At 40.3% G+C, this 16665-nt stretch overlaps 1 protein-coding gene and 1 long non-coding RNA gene across 5 annotated transcripts in view; one reads left to right on the top strand and one right to left on the bottom strand.

Annotated features, from left to right (window-relative positions):
• The window catches only part of CPSF6 (cleavage and polyadenylation specific factor 6), a 33868-nt gene extending 30441 nt beyond the window's left edge, over positions 1-3427 (bottom strand). For 2 of the 4 annotated variants that reach the window (XM_019640527.1, XM_019640530.1), the window contains exon 1: positions 3259-3427. In XM_019640527.1, coding sequence (XP_019496072.1) covers positions 3259-3318 — 60 coding nt within the window. In that variant the 5' untranslated portion in view covers positions 3319-3427. The remainder of the gene's footprint in view (positions 1-3258) is intronic. The other 2 variants (XM_019640526.1, XM_019640529.1) reach the window with 2 other exon arrangements.
• Positions 3428-3463: 36 nt separating this feature from the next.
• Positions 3464-5860, top strand: LOC109381676 (uncharacterized). Its single transcript, XR_002123793.1, has 3 exons — positions 3464-3553; positions 3990-4124; positions 5728-5860. It is a non-coding gene; the product is annotated as an uncharacterized LOC109381676 (long non-coding RNA).
• The last annotated feature ends 10805 nt before the right edge of the window (positions 5861-16665 follow it).

Genomic DNA, 16665 nt, shown 5'->3' with positions numbered 1-16665 from the left:
ATATATATATATATATATATATATATATATATATATATATATATATATATATAAGTGGATTCTACAATATACAACCTGTCCAGTATTATAATTACCTGGGTGTCTCTCACCCACACTACAGTGCACTCTAAAGGTAGAGACTACCTAAACTTTGTATCCCTCCTTGTTCGCATATAATAGATACCCAAAAATGTATTTTGAACAATCTGAGTTTTAAATTTTATTTACTTTTTGGTCAAAATAAAAGTCTATAATTACTATTAGGGTATTAACACTAATTTGGGTACAAATCCCAGTTCAAATTGAACTGATACACTCTAAAGGCTAAAACAGAACCGCTTTCTTCTCAACTCCAAATTGAAGTAATGTAGAGGTTTGGAAGTAGTTCAAATTCTCCTTCCACTGGAGCAACTGTTCTCGATTTGGTTACATCCAAAGACCTTCAATTTAAGAACTAAAGATCACCCATAAAGAATAGCTCAGTCCCTTGTGCCTTCTCCTCTTCAGCTTTATTCCCATTCTTAAGTTCTGGTGAAGAAAGAACTATAGTTTCATTAACTTATTCTCACCCCATTTCAAAATTAAAGTTTCTTCTAAGACAGCTGAATGTCTCACACTTTTTGAAATAGGTTTATACTGTGCTTTCCCAAAATACAAACACCAAAAAAGCTTCATGAAAGTATGACTATTTAAAATAGAATGGGAAATACATACACTAGAGAATTTCAAAGTATACAAATTCAATGAAAACTGCAGTTCGCATTAAAGTAAAAAAAAATTTTTAAATGTTTACAGTAGTTTAGAAAAGTCAAGACTGGTTATACTTAGTAAAACATTTTACTCAACTACAATAAAGAATCAGTTTACTATACACATACAAATAAGGTCACCAGCTAATAGAGTACAAATTAATCAGTAATAATTTTGTAGTTGCCTCTAATTCTGATAAAATTTCAGAAAACTATTTCAATATTAGTAACATTTAAAAACACAGGATGAACCTTGAAAATGACCAACTATTCTTTTTGTTTTGGCCATATTTTGTACAGGAATTGCCACAGCAAGCAGTAGAGTACAAAGGCCAATAACATGCAAAATAAGAAAACAAAGCCTCTATTTAATCCCCCTATTAATCTATCCAAAAGTACACATATTTTACTGGTAAAATTATACAACTATGTGTGAGATATAATGCTATTGGTACAAGTCAACAAAGTTACATTTTAAAAAGGACCCCATAAAGTAGTTCCTCGCCAGGGCCACAAAATTCTAATCTCTTCTTACCTCCTTGTTCAGTCAGTTAGCACTAGTTACAGCACAGAGATAAGCATGTATTACTTCATCCAGCAATATGGAATAGAGAAATGCCCATCCCAAATTAAGTTTGTGAAAGCCTAAAATATATTTAATGGAGAGGTCCTAAAGAAAGCCCAACTTCTAAATCTGCACACCAATTTCCTTTATTGTGGGTAGAAAGGCAAAGCAAATATATATTCTTGCAAGAAAAGCTAATGAGAAGAGATTTGAACACTTAAGTGTTCCTCTGCTTGCAGGTATGGCCCTTTTTGGGGCGAAATGTTATACTCATTTGAGAAATAAAAATTCCTGAAAGTCTTTGCTGGCTTAAAAGCATTAGAATCTGACTGTAGCACTCAAGATAATTTTCTAATTTGTCATTGACACCACTAAGGCATCATATATTCAAAACACAGGCACAATTAAAAAGAACAAAAATTTTAAAGCTTAACGTTTGATTACACTGGGTTACATTTAAACATATTCAGTCTCTAACGGAGTAGGAAATATTTAAGCTAACTGGAAATTTGTTTCTAATATTTAAGCCACGGGCACAAAGTCATTCCTGTAAAAAAGAACGGTAAGGATTTCTAGCTTTCGCAATTAAAAAAAAAAATCCTGAGCCCCTAGTCACAAATAAGATCCTTAACGGAAGGGAAAAAAACACATTAATCAGCAGAATTTTATTAAGTTTCTCATACGGACCTGGAAAATATAAAAAAATTAAAGGTTTCAGGTGCACTGCAGTTAGACACAATTTGATTTTTTAAAATGTGTTACTACATAAAAGGCAGTCAAGATGTGAACAGCAGGTTTAGAGCTTAAACGTCACTGTTCTAGTACGAGATCTTTTGCAAGGATGCCCAGCATCAGACATCGTACCTCCGCGGCTAGTTCTAGGCCAACTGTGGCCTGTTGAGAGACCGGAAAAACATTGCATTCTCACTTTCTCCAACCTTTCAAAACGTAAAGCAGATCCCTCGGAGGGCATCTAACATTTTGCTTTTGAAAATCGGGTCATGTCTACAACCCTTTATTTTTAAACTACAGCATACGCATTTCAGGTGGGCGTTCTTTATGTTAACACTCCTCTGATCTCTTGGTGAGAGCTACCATCTTTTTTGTTCCAACCATCGCGATTCCAAGTCTTCCTTTTGCCCAGACCACCTATCTTCACAGGTAATGTCATCAAAAAGGCCAAGAACGACCGGGCCTCAAAGGCACTGCAAGCCCTCAACCACCGTGTCAGGACCTAGCGCATCGACTTTCAAACGATCTATGTGGGTCCAAAAGTCAAAGGACTTGTTGCAAACGCGCCACATCCAAGCCGCCGCCAGCAAGTGTGAGGGGAGGAGGAGAAAGGCGGCACGCCGAAACCTGTCGCAAACGCGAGGAGAGCCCAGGAAACCCGGCGCGCGGGATACAAAGGGCGGTGAACGCGGCCTTCCATGAGGCGACCGTGCGCGGACAGGGAGACAAAATGGAGCGACGAGAGCAATCGGAGCCCGAGCGGCAAGCAAGGCCGGGGAAGAGGCGGGGGCCGGCGCGCGCCCCGCCGGGCTCCCTCCTTGACCCGGCGGCAGGGGAGGGGGCGCGGTAGCGAGCCGTTCTGAACCCCCGCCGCACACACGCGGCCCCGCTGCCCGGGCCTAGCGCGGCGGGAAGCGCCCGCCGGCCGCCGCTAACAATGGGAGGCGAGGGAGGGGCCGACGGCGGCTGCAGGGCGACCCGCGTCCGCGCTCTGGGCCCCGCGGCGGGCCGCACCGCCCGCGGCCCGCGAAACGTCGCGGTAGAACGAGGGGCTGGGGGGACGCCGCGCCAGAGGCGGGCAGCACGGCCCACGGGCGGCAAGGGCGCACGGTCTGCAGCCGCGCCGGCTCCGCAGCCCACGGCGGGCCCGGGTCAGCGTCCGGGCCGCAGCGCTGCCCGCTTTGGCCGCGTGGGCTTGTGGCCCTCACGTACCTGGTTGAACTCTTCGCCCACATCCGCGTAAATGTCTATATGGTCCACACCGTCCGCCATCTTTCCTCGGCCTTGGCCGCCGCTGCCGCCGCCGCCGCCTCCTGCAGATCCGCCCGCCGCGGCAGGAGCAGCGGATCTAGCGGCGGGGGCGGGGCGCTCTACGTCACTTCCGAGGCCTGAGGGATGAGGCGGGGGCGGCTGGGAGCCCCCCCGGGCAGCGGTCTCTTCTGCAGCCCCACCACTCCGCGGGCTGAGAAGAAAAGCTGCGTCCCTGAGGGCAGAGGCAGCTTCTTTTGTGTGTCTGGGTTAAGCCTGCGGGCGGGAGCGGAGCCCGGGGGGCGGAGGGGAGGACGTCCCAGTTTCCAGACACGGTTTCCACGTTGCCCCAGGCACACTCAAACGTTTTGTAATATTTTCACTTCTCGGTTTTCCTGACATTTCTCACAGCCAGGGCTTCTAGAAAGGTGGGAGTTACATGTCCACGATTAAATACGAAGTATAAACCATTTTATGAGCTCCTCGAGAGCGAGAACAGTGTTTTACCTCTGCATCCCCTTCTCAGAGACCAGCAGAGTTTCATTTGCCTTGTAAACGCTAGGCACCCGTTGTTTACTTCAGTTATTTGCATGCTACTTATGTTATTTGCATGCTATTTATGTTTCCGGCTCTATCTTATGTCATCTTCTTTCATCTCTTCCCCCATTCATTGTCCTTCATTGTTTCCTCCTTAGATCTGCAGTTGGGTTTCTTTGGAATAATTCAGATACCTCTAACTTAAATGCAGTCATCCTGGAGCCCACCCAACAAGGTGGAGGCATCTTGCAAGAGGTTTCTCACCTAGAATCACAGAATATCCCGGCAAGAAGGTAACTGGAAGAGGTGTTATGAAGTCTAAACATCTCAATTTACAGAAGAGGGAAATGAGGCCTTAAAAGAATCGAAGTGATTTAACCGGCTCAGTGGTCAATAAAGAAAGAACTTTTGCCACCAATACTTTATTCAAAGATGTCGTTCCGGTTTGAAACCGGCCCCTCCCCCCCGTTTTAATGTTTTTTTCATCCATTTAAAAATCCACCAAATTAGAGACTGTTGCCTAAGATATGAACTGGCCAGAAATCATTCATACAATGATAAACCAAGCAATATCTGTACTGGGTATGGTGGGAAAAGCTTGGAGTCATAGAGACCAGAATCTGGTGATCTGGATACAAATTTCTAGTCAGACTCTTACTAGCTAGATGACCTTAGTCAAGTTACCTAATTTTTCTCATGTTCAATCTTAGAAGCCCTAAAATCAGGGTAATAATATTTACTTAACCAAGATTGAAAGTTGATATGGTTTTAAATGAGGGAGTATGCAAAATGCCCTATCCTCTTCTGCTTCTTGGAAATACTGTACAATTTCCTTTTTTTCCTTGGAGCTTCATAGAACAGCCACTCATGATAAAGGGTGGGGACAGTTTTGAGATAATGTGGTAGGCACAATAATGGCCCATCATAGATAGCCACATCCCAATCCCCAGAACCTGTGAATATGTTACCTTGCCATTGCACAAAGGATTTTGCAGGTAGGATTAAGAATCTTGAGATAAGGAGATTATCCTTGATTTCCTGGTGGGCCCAAAGTAATGGCAAGTGTCCTTATAAATGAAAGAAGGCAAGAGTCAGAGAAGATGTGATGACAGAAGCAGTTTATGTTCTTTCAGTGTACTTAAAACTAATTTCAAGATTCTGACTTCTGTTGTTGCCTGTGAAAAGTCAGCTGTCAGTGTAGCTGTTTCTTTGAAGGTTATCAGGGTTTTTTTTCCCCTCTGGCTGCTTTTGAGATTTTTTTTCCTGCTCTTTCATTATATATGTTTGGGAGTGCATTTCTTTTTATTTATAATGCTTGGGATTCACTGGGTCTCCTGAATACATTGGTTGATGCCCTTCATGACTTCTAAACAATTCTCAGTCATTACTTTTTCAAATATTGTTTCTGCCCCAATCTTTCTTCTTTCCTCTATACCTCCAATTAAATGTGTTAGATCTTTTCTATTTACTATTTACTATTTCTCTTACCTTCTCTTATTTATTTATTTTTTATTCTTTTATCTCCCTATGCTTCATTTCGAATAGCTTTTTTTTCTGACATTTTCTATATTACTAATTCTCTCTCCTACCGTGTTAGCATCTAATTCTTTGCCAACATTGTCAATCTTGGCTTTTATCTCTTTGAATATAGTAGATATCAGTGGTATACAATCTGGGTCACCGATAATTCCAATATCTGGAGTCCAATTGTGTCTGTTATTGGTTCTTTGTTCTAGTTACTTGTTGTGTATTGTTTATGCTGGTTCTCACTCATGTTGTCTTGTTACCTGATTATATTCATGTGTTTGACGTTATAATTGAAACACTTGAAGATACAATGTGAGACTCATGATGATTTTTTTTTTTTAACAAAGGGTTTTCATTTTCTTCTGGCAGGTACCTTGGGGCACCAACAAATCCAGATGATTGAGAACCTTGAGGGAACTAATTTACCGTATTCCCCCATGTATAAGACGCACCCTTTTTCGAAAAATTTGGGGTCTAAAACCTGGGTGCATCTTATACAGTGGTTGTAGATTTTTTTACTTGCATTTCCTGAGGACGAGGCAATATATGAAGACAGTGATTTGTCATCAGATACAGATGAGGACAAGCTAATGGTTGGGAGTTTTGACAGTGATGAGGAGTTGTATGAATTTTATGATGAATAAAACTTGAGTTCAATAACTTTATGTAATACATTTTTTTCACATTTCGGGCCCCAAAATTAAGGTGCGTCTTATACATGGGAAAATATGGACGGTAGTTTGGCTCGCCTTTACCTCCCAGGTACTGTCCTGCCGAGGACCAGCCCAAAACATGATTTACCAGATTCACCACTCTTGGCAGGTCCCATAGTCCATATTTTATTCCTCTAGATGTCAAAAGTGCAGCTCAACCTCTCAACCATATCGTTTGAATAATCTAAAATGTCCCCCAAGGGCAAAAGCACTCTGAATATATGGACCCAGTTCTCTTCTGCTTCTTGGCCCAGTGATTCCTCACTCACTCCCTGGTTTGCTTTTAAATTTTAAAAAATATAATTTTATTACCATTATTAATATTATTAATTATTAATATTTATTAATTAAAATATTACATATTTAAAATAAATTTTGAAATACTGTTTCAGGTGTTAAAAAGAAACAACAGACCCCAAATGGAGTCACTTGTAGTAAGTAAGCCCTACTATGACTTAATACCTAACTTAATTGCAGTTTCAGCCTCTCTCAGGAGTGGAATTTCAAACCAATCAGGCTGGAATTTTCTGGTTAACACTAGTGAGGTAATCTATCTGATAAGACCCCCTGCCTTCTGCTAAGGAGAGGTGATCTTGATAATTCACTCTTAACGTTTTTATCCCACTCATGTCTACATATAAAAGCCATCCATTTTGTACAGTTTCTGGAGCACATTTCTTTTTTCTAGATGGGATGCTGCCCAAAATTCATGTCATTCAGTAAAGCCAATTAAGCCTTTCAGTTTACTCCATTGAATTTTTGGTTCTTTTGCACAGGGTACCTGCTTACTTGGAGATGTTTAAAAAATGAAATATTATTATAGATTACAAAACTATGCATAATAATAATGACGACAACAACAAAACACTCTACCACTTATTGACTACCTTCTACATACCAACCTCTTTAATGTATGTAGATAAAAAAGATTGGAGACTTGGGTTCTTGTCCTGGCTTTACTACTGACTAGCCAAATAACCTTAGACAAGTCCTTTCCCTCCAGTCCTCCATGAAAGTTCCTCTCAGCTCTGGAATTCCAATTCAAATCTACATAGAATTGAAAGTCCAAGGTGCTTGGGAAGATTTTGACAATGGTATGTTAACTTCCTTCTAGCCCACCTGCATTAGTTTCCTGTTGCTGCTGTAACAAATCACAAATTTAGTAGCTTAAGACAACACAAATTTATTATCTTATAGTTCTGGAGGTCAGAAGTCCAAAATGGATCTCTTTGAGCTAAAATCAAGGTGTCAGCAGGGCTGCATTCCTTCTGGAGACTAAAGGAGAGACTCCATTTTCCTGCCTTCCCCACATTCTTTGGCTCTGGCTCCTTTCCCACAATGACATCACTCCCAACAGTATAAACGACATAAACATCAAAATATTTAAGAAAAGTAGTAAAGAGGTTAGAAATGAGGTAGATAATGTCCTCAGGTAGCCTCTACATCTGCTTCTGGCATTCTAAGTTTCTCTGTACATCTACTTCGCTGAGTAGAGGAACTCGCCTTTCCTTGCACACAGCTACACAACAATGGGAACATCAGCTCCAGAGTTCAGATCTTCACCATTCAAGAAAATGGTTGTGTGTCTTAGTTTCAATTACAAAATTCTAAGGAGAAAGCAACTGATCAGTTCACTTTTTATAGGAATCTACTCCTAGTCCAATGAAGTTTGTCTAAGGGGATGGGGTCACAGAGTAAGAACGTGGCTTAGGAATTCCACTCTGTGAGTTAGGAAAGGATGGAGAATTGTCAGTGAAAGATCGTTGCTTTGAGCTAAGCAGACATTCCAAAGGTTGTCTAACACATTTCACCTATTGTATGACAACATGTAGACAAAGGCCTGATGTTTGGGGAAAATCCATAATCCATAAATAGTTAACACATACTATCATTCTCACTTCAAATGATCTCTGTAGGAGCATGACTTTGGTTCTAACATACTACAGACCATAGTTTAGCCCTGTGTTCCCCAGACTTTTTAAAATACTCATTTCTATTAGTATAATATTTAAAAATATGCAGTTATATGTAAATGTAAACATTTTATTAAGGCATTTCATATTAACATTTTTATACCATGAACACACACACAAGTATAAAATTTTAGAGGATGAAGTAAACGAGATTTTTAAATGCCTTGCTAATCATAACCTCATATCATCATTAGTGCATATAAATCCATATTTCAAATAGGCTTGAAATTTTTTCACCAACTCATCAAATCTGACTACATTATCATTGTTTTCATCTCATTGTGTGACTTAAAAGAATTCATACTAGAAGTAAACTAGTGTTGGCTCTGCTGTTCTCTTGTCTTTCACTTGTACTTACATTATTACTATTGGCTATGAACCATGGTTTCTTAGCATTCTTTTTAAGACACTTGGGCATTTTGTGATGGTTAGTTTAGTTAAAGCTAGAAAATATAATCTGTACTGGAGTCTCAGAAACTGCCATGTATCACAATACACTGCAAGTAAAGCATGTTAAGCGCCTGTGTGAGGGATGCTCTTTAGAATACTCTGCACTGGGGAAGAAATCCCCCTCTTTCCTCAGGATTGCCCCAACAGGAGGCATTATGTGGGAAGTGAAAGAAGTTGATGATTCAAAGCCCCTCACTTTCATGTGAGCCTTGCACACGTTGTTTGAGATTACTATTCCTTTCCACGCCACTTTCCTCTGAATCATACACCCCTGTTTCATGTCAGATGGGGGTTGGAGTGCACCAGGCATCTTCTTAGATTTAAGTGGAAGTTGAATGAGAGGTACATTTGGTTCAGGTTTAATGGAAAATACTTACGTGTAAGTTCACATAAATACATTCTAATGGATTGACAAGCCATCCTGATATAGGAATGCTTTCCAGGAATATTTTTACTGCCACTATGCTGACTCAGCTGCTGTGATGTGAAGATGCAAGGTCAGAGGTCATATCATGCTCTAAGAGAGTCCAGCCATGTTAGACACGAGGAGTATGTGGGTAGAGGAGGAGAAGGAAAATGTGAAACATGGAATCAGACACTATTCTTTAGAAAATTAGTCTAAAGAGACAGGCAAAATTATACGTGGAAGACTTGGTTCTCATTAATGCCTAGTCAAAATGAAGTCTCTACCAGCAGGACTATACTAAATAATGAGGCATATAAAATTATGAACTCACCATACGCTTTTTTTCTCTTTATAAGAAAATCACAGGAAATTGAAATTCCTATTCTTTTCTTCATCTAAATAACAGTTTGCATTCATCCCTTTTTTGTACTCTTTTGTATTGTTTACTTTAAGAAAGCTTCCCAAAATATAGATGTATCAGGTCCCAGAAAACCTAGAGTCATGCCTACTACATACCTTAGTGACATAAAATGATTTGATATATATGAATTGAGTGAGGACACTAGTGTCAATTTATATATTAAATACTAGTTAAGCTTAATTTTTCAATATTAAAAATAAAAATATAAAAGTACATGATCTACAATAATATCTTTCCACATTGGAATGAATAGATTTGTTACTCTACTTTAGAGACAATTGATTAAACCAACTATTGGGTTGTTGGAAAAGTCGTGACGCATTTTTGCAATGAAAAACAGAAAAAATACGTTACTACTTTTCCAACAACCCAATATTTTGTGGTGGTTAAATAAAAAAATCTTTGCAAGCCCAGAAAAGTGGGGCATCACACCCTCTACTGCCCCTTCTTGAATCATTCAGTTCCACATTTCAAGCACCGCAGCTCCTGTTACCAAATTCTGTTAGACTGAACCATATAAAATTACAATTTTGTAGGTCACAAATGGCCTAACATTGGCAAATTTATAGGTTTACCCTAGTATATCACTTATTGGGTCGTCGGGAAAGTCATGACGCATTTTTGCATTGAAAAACAGAAAAATGCATCATGACTTTCCCGACGACCAAATAGGATGCATTCAGCTGCAAGTAAAAGAAACAAGAATCAAATAGAAACAATAAGGAAACGTATGGTGAGGGAACTCACAACGTTGACCAAAAGGCTTGAGAACCAAGTTAGGAGAAAACAGGCAGAAATTCAAAGAGGCAAAATAGAGTCAGGATCATGTTGCAGAGATAAACTGATTAGGAAGCTACTACTAGCATCCCTGCCACTAGACAACTCTTGTCACTCTACCACACTCCACCATTAATGATTGCTCACTGCTAGACTGCCACACTTTTGACTCACCTGCAGCCACCTCACACCAACTCTAAGTGTTGTTCTTTTGTACATTCCCTCAAGATTCAAAGTCAAAGACTGGAACAGTAAGCCTATATAGCACATGCTCGTGTACACACCACCAGGTGATCAGGTACTGGCCCCCCAAAAATTATATCAAGTATGTATAGACAAAATACTGGATAGAAACATGTCCAAATGGTAATATCATTTTGGGGCAGTGAGATTATGAGTCTTTTTAGTTTCTTATTTATTTACATATTTTTGTGTTGTCAACATTGCTATGTTTAACTTTATATGTATTAATAACATATAGCATTTATTAACTTTATAATCAAGAAAAAATTGTAACTTTATCTTTAAAATTGGAAAACCATAGAATTAAGATTTTATTATGCGGTATAACTATGCATTTGGACTTAAGATGGAGCTTCGCATTTAGAAAATTGTAGTCAAAAGGAATCACACACCTGATTAAAAAATAAAAAATCTGGGGGCTGGCTGAGTGGCTCAGCTGGGTAAGCGCTCGCTTAAGAGTGTGAGCTTTGAGCAACAGCGTGGCCGGTTTGATTCACGGCCTGAGCTGAGCTGCTGCTGAGCTGCCAACAGGTGGCAGGATGGCTCAGCTTAAAAAAAAAAATATATATATATACAATATATATAATATATATAAATAAAAATATGAAAAATCTGGGCCGGCCGAGTGGTGCATTGGTTAAGAGCTGGCTTGGGATGCCAGAGGGCCCCGGTTCGGATCCCACATATGAGGACCAGTGACGCTGCCCTCTACAGCTAAGATGCTGAATAACAGCTCAACCTGGAACTGGGCTGCGTGAGTCACCGGCAATGGTGTAGGCTGCAGCCCCTGCTGCAGTGGGTTGCCGTGGGCTACTGTGTGTAGCCAGCAGCCAGTGTGAGCAGCCAGTAGCCAGCGTGAGCGGCCGTCCAGAAGCCAGCGACTGATGTGCCTCGCCCGGGAAGAACCCAATGATGGTGCCAACTTGGGCCAGTGAAGCAACGTCCTCCACAACTAGACTGAAGACCAAAACGACAGCAACTTGTCTGTTCCCCTTCCCCCAATTCCCCAGCGCTGTTCCTACCCCCAGCTGCCCAATAAAAATCTTTAAAAAAAAAAAAAAAGAAAAGAAAAATCTGAACACTCTACTGTAGTTCGTCATAAACCATTTTCCAGCACAGTGTGAACATGTGTTTAAAAATAAGTAGTTCTCAGGCTGGCCGAGTAACTCAGTTGGTTAAGAGCTCGCTCAAGAGTTTGAGCTCTGAGCAACAGCGGTTCGAGTCCTAGCCCAAGCTGAGCAGCCGCTGAGCTGCCAACAGGTAGCAGGATGGCTCAGCTAAAAACAAAAACAAAAACAAACCAAAAAATAAATAGTTCTCACCATGGTTTTAAAGTGTGTGGTTTGTTACAAATGGTCTTATTTTATGCTTTGTAAAATGTATTTGTTGTTGGGTTTTTAATGATTAGTTCTGAAAATTACTGAAGGCATAATTGAAATACAAAGTCCATGTGAAGGGCTGGACTTCAGCAAAACACAATAACATTAATATGAGTGGAAGTATTTTTCAGTATCAAAAACTGCTTTTTAATGGAGCTAATGGGACTCAAAATTAGTGATCACACTGTTTTTTTTCTCTTACAACTTATACAACTAAATAAATGCATAAGTAATGGAAAAATTTATTCATTCCACTATTTAACAAATATATTTAATGCAACTGCTGTGTGGTGGCCACTGCAGCAGGTAGTAATGAGCAATACAAATGTAAATAAAATTATAATGTAGTAAGAAGTGGCATGGTGAGCTGTGATGTGACAGATCGTGGTTTAAGATGCAACTCTGTCATTTGATACCCAACTGTGCCATTTTGGACAAGAGTTATTTAACCTCAGTGGGACCTGCTTTAAAAAATAGGGATAATAATATCTACCTCAAATGAAGTATTAGGTTGAGGATGAGAGAAATGGAAAGAAGCCAACAATTATTGAACATACAGTAATATATGCCAGCCCCTGAGATGAATGCTTTTTATAAGCATCAAATCAAATTAGAAAGTATATGTACAGTGTGGGAGATGGGGTTGCTGATAGTCCTTAGAAGCACAGGCTACTTTGGCATTCTCTGGAAAGATGTGTCAGAACCTGGCAGGAAAGAGATGGCACACTCGACAGGGAAAATGAAGGAGAATTTATGAGGGTGTGGTCAGGGTTTAAAAAAACTAATAAAGGATGACAAAGCACTATAGGGTAAGCCTGAAGGGACAAAGAAGCAATCAGTTATTAAAGCTCAGAGAGAAATCTGTAACTGTAAGACAAGGTCACCTGATTGCTGCAGCCTTCAGGAAAGCCAAACAGTGGAGAAAGCCTGGAAAAAATACAGTGGTTCCCCCTTCTCCATGGTTTTACTTTCCAGGATTTCAGTTACCTGCAGTCAACTGCAGTGTGAAAATATGAAATGGAAAATTTCAGAAATAAACAATTCATAAGTTTTAAGTTCCATGTCATTGAGAATAGTGTGATGAAATCTCCCGTCTCACTCCAACCAGCCTGTGATGTGAATCATACCTTTGCCCAGCGTATCCACATGCATGCTCCCTACCCATTAGGCACATAGTAGTTGTCTCAGTCAGCAGATTGACTGTCATGGTATCACATGCTTGCGTTCAAGTAACCCTTATTTTACTTAATAATGACTCCAAAGCGCAAGAGTAGTCATGCTGGCAATTCAGATATGCCAAAGAGAAGCTGTAAAGTGCTTTTTTTAAGTGAAAAGGTGAATAATGTATAATAAGATATTTTGAGAGCGAGAGAGACCACATTCACATAACTTTTATTGTAGTATATTGTTAAATTGTTCAATTTTATTATTGTTAATCTCTGTGCCTAATTTATAAATTAAACTTTTATCATAGGAGAAAACATTATATATATAATGTTATATATATATATAATGAAAACATTTTATATATATATATATATATATATATGATATATCTTGGTTCTATCCCCAGTTTCAGGCATCTACAGGGGGTCTTGGAACGTATCCCCTGAAGATAAGGGGGAACTTCTATACCTGATATTACTCCTCTCTTGACCTTAGATCTTGTGGCAGGGGCTCCCATTAGTTGAAATCAACTGGAAGTCAGAGGGGAGAGGTACCATTGATATGGTCTACCCACTGGGGTGAAAGCAGGGTGGAGAGGGTGGAAAGCAGATCTGGAGGGGCAAAGGAGATTATCTAGCACAGAAAGTGTAGAAATGAGAAAATGTTACCTCCTATTGTATGTTCATTTGGGAGATCAAAAAGCTTAAATACACCTTTTTGGGGACCAGGGACTTCAGAGAAGAAATCTTTCTAGCTAGGCTTACTTCAGAACCTGCCTTGTTCTAAATTCTAGCTCAACAGTGATGAGATTAAAATGTGGATATTAGTTAACTCTGATAAGCCTTCCTCATGGCCAATTCAGTGATTAAATTTTCAATAGTGAGCACTTATACAACTTTTTTAAAAAAATGTCTCCTCGGGGCAGCTGGACAGCTCAGTTGGTTAGAGTGTGAGCTCTATTTTTTATTATGACATGGGCCAGTGTGCTCTTAACAACGAGGTTGCTGTTTCGACTCCCGCATGGGGTGGTGGGCTGTGCCCCCCTCCCGCAACTAAGATTGAACACGGCACCTTGAGCTGAGCTGCCGCTGAGCTGCCGATGGGCCTCCAGATGGCTCAGTTGGTTAGAGCGTGTGCTCTTAACAACAAGGTTGCTGGTTCAACTCCCACATGAGATGGTGGGCTTCACCCCACCCCCACAACTAGATTGAAAAAATGGCGACTGGACTTGGAGCTGAGCTGCACCCTCCACAATTAAGATTGAAGGACAACAACTTGACTTAGAGCTGATGAGTCTTGGGAAAAACACTCTGTTCCCCAATAAAGTTTTTTAAAAAAATGTTTCTTCATCACTCAAAGTCAAGAAGTGTTTCATCTCAAGAGCTAGGTAAGCTGTTATTAAGTATGGGTTTCAACTAGCAAGCTCCATCTCATTTTCATAGATCTTCACAAAATGAAGCGAATCCTGCCACTTTTTTTTATATGCAGTCTCCCTTCTTCAAAAAACAACCCCTAGGCCGGCCGAGTGGTGCACTGGTTAGGAGTTGGCTTGGGACGCAAGCTCTGAACTGCAGGGCCCCGGTTCGGATCCCACATGAGGGCCAGTGATGCTGCGCCCTTTACAGCTAAGATGGTGAATAACAGCTTGACCTGGAGCTGGGCTGCTGTGAGTCGCCGGCAATGGCATAGGCTGCAGTGGGGCTGAGCTGCCGTGAGCTACCGTGATTGGCTGTCCAATGGCTGGCGAGCGACTGCCTCACTCGGGAAGAGTGCAATGATAATACCAACATGGGCCAGTGAAGCGACGTCTTCCACAACTAGACAGAAGAACAAAAGGACAGCAACTTGTCTATTCCCCTTCCCCGATTCCCCCAACGCTGTTCCCCTCACCCAATTCCTCAATAAAATCTCAAAAAAAGAAAGCAAAACAAAACAAAAAACACCCCCCAAATATAATACGTGGAACCAGGAACGGAAATACCTAGGGTAAAGTTACAAACTATTGGGTCGTTGGAAAAGTCATTATGCATTTTTGCATTGAAAAACATAGAAAAATACATCATGACTTTCCCGATGACCCAATATTTCTGCACTAGGCTCCAACAATGTTAAGGCTGGCCTTGGATGCAAGCAGACCTGAAGAAAAGAATATTGATGATGATGATGATGATGATGATGATGATGATGATGATAAACCTTTATATCACACTATTATACTGTGAATTCCTTGAGGTCAATGAACACATTTTCTCATCTTTTTGGTCCCATACCACCTGGAAGGATGCCTTAGTTGTATAAGGTATTTAATGAATGTTGGCTGATTTGAATTGTTAAAAAGAATCAACAAATTTTAGATCTGAAAGGACCTTGAATCCAAGTCCCCTCATTTTTTTTACAGAAGCAAAAACTAATCCTAAACAGGTTGGTGGTAAAACAGTGCTGGTCCAACCACATAAATCTTTGAGTAAATAGGTAAAAGCAATTGGAACTGAGGTACAGGCATTTATTAGGTAGTATTGAAACAAAATGAAAAGAAAAAATGCAAATTGTTGAAAAGCTTGGGCTCATTCAGTCTCAAACCTGTTGAATTTTCCTTTAAATATTTCACAAATACTTTTTATTCTGCTATTATTAAGGGTAATAATAGCAGAATATTATTATCCTTATAATAGAAACCCATGCCTTCATCACCACATATCACCAACAAAAATATTCTAATCCAGTGTGCTAATTTTACAATGGAGGAAGGTGACTTGCTCCAGATCATAGTTTTTCTAAAGATGCATTTTGTTCTCTTTATGAACCGTTTTCAAGTTTTGACAAAAGTAGAAATGGAATCCTCATCTGCTGGCAAACACTTTTTTGCCTTAGTTTTCTTAGCTTCCTTTGTAGCTAGGAGATCACTGTGACTTGGTTGTAGCCAATGATACCTAGTTGGAATTCTGCTAGTAGAATATGGGAAAATGTTTTCTTTCTTTAATAGATAGGATAGTTATAATCTTTCTTCCCCCTCTCCTTTTTTTCTGCCTTGAATGTAAACTTGATATCTATTGCAGTTATGGCAACCATATTGCAACCATAAGGCAGTATGGCAAAAGCCAGTATGATGAAGAAAATAGAATAGATAGAAATAGCCTGTGCTAAGGTTCTGTTCTGAAGTATGATAGAACTATTGAATAACTTCAGACATTGTTAGAGAAAAGCATATGTTAAATTGTTACATTGTTATGAATGTCATTCAGAAAATTAAAGGTAACCTCCAACGTCAGAGAGACAATATATAGCCTTCACACCAGGGAGAAAAAAATTAGAAACTTTTTGCTAATCTAACAGGAAACAGGAAAGGAGTATAAACAGAAAACACAAAATAAAATGAGAGTTTATGTCCAAATACATCAGGACACAACTAACGTTTATCAAATTAAACTCACCAATTAAAAGACCTAGATTAGGGCCAGCCAAGTGGCGCATTGATTAAGAGCTGGCTTGGGACGCCAGAGGGCCCGGTTTGGATCTCACATATGAGGGCCAGTGACACTGCCCTCTACAGCTAAGATGCTCAACAACAGCTCAACCTGGAGCTGGGCTGCAGTGAGTCACTGGCGTCGGCGTAGGCTGCAGCCCCTGCTGCAGTGGATTGCCATGGGCTACCATATGTAGCCAGCAGCCAGCATGAATAGCCAGCAGCCCCTGGGAGTGGCCGTCCAGAGGCCGGTGACTGATCTGCCTCGCCAGGGAAGAGCACAATGATGGTGGCAGCTTGGGCCAGTGAAGCAAC

The sequence above is a fragment of the Hipposideros armiger genome, unplaced genomic scaffold, assembly GCF_001890085.2.
Source record: "Hipposideros armiger isolate ML-2016 unplaced genomic scaffold, ASM189008v1 scaffold_51, whole genome shotgun sequence".
Lineage (NCBI taxonomy): Eukaryota > Metazoa > Chordata > Mammalia > Chiroptera > Hipposideridae > Hipposideros > Hipposideros armiger.
The sequence above is the reverse complement of the archived record's forward strand: the minus strand, read 5'-3'. Positions and strand labels throughout refer to the sequence as shown.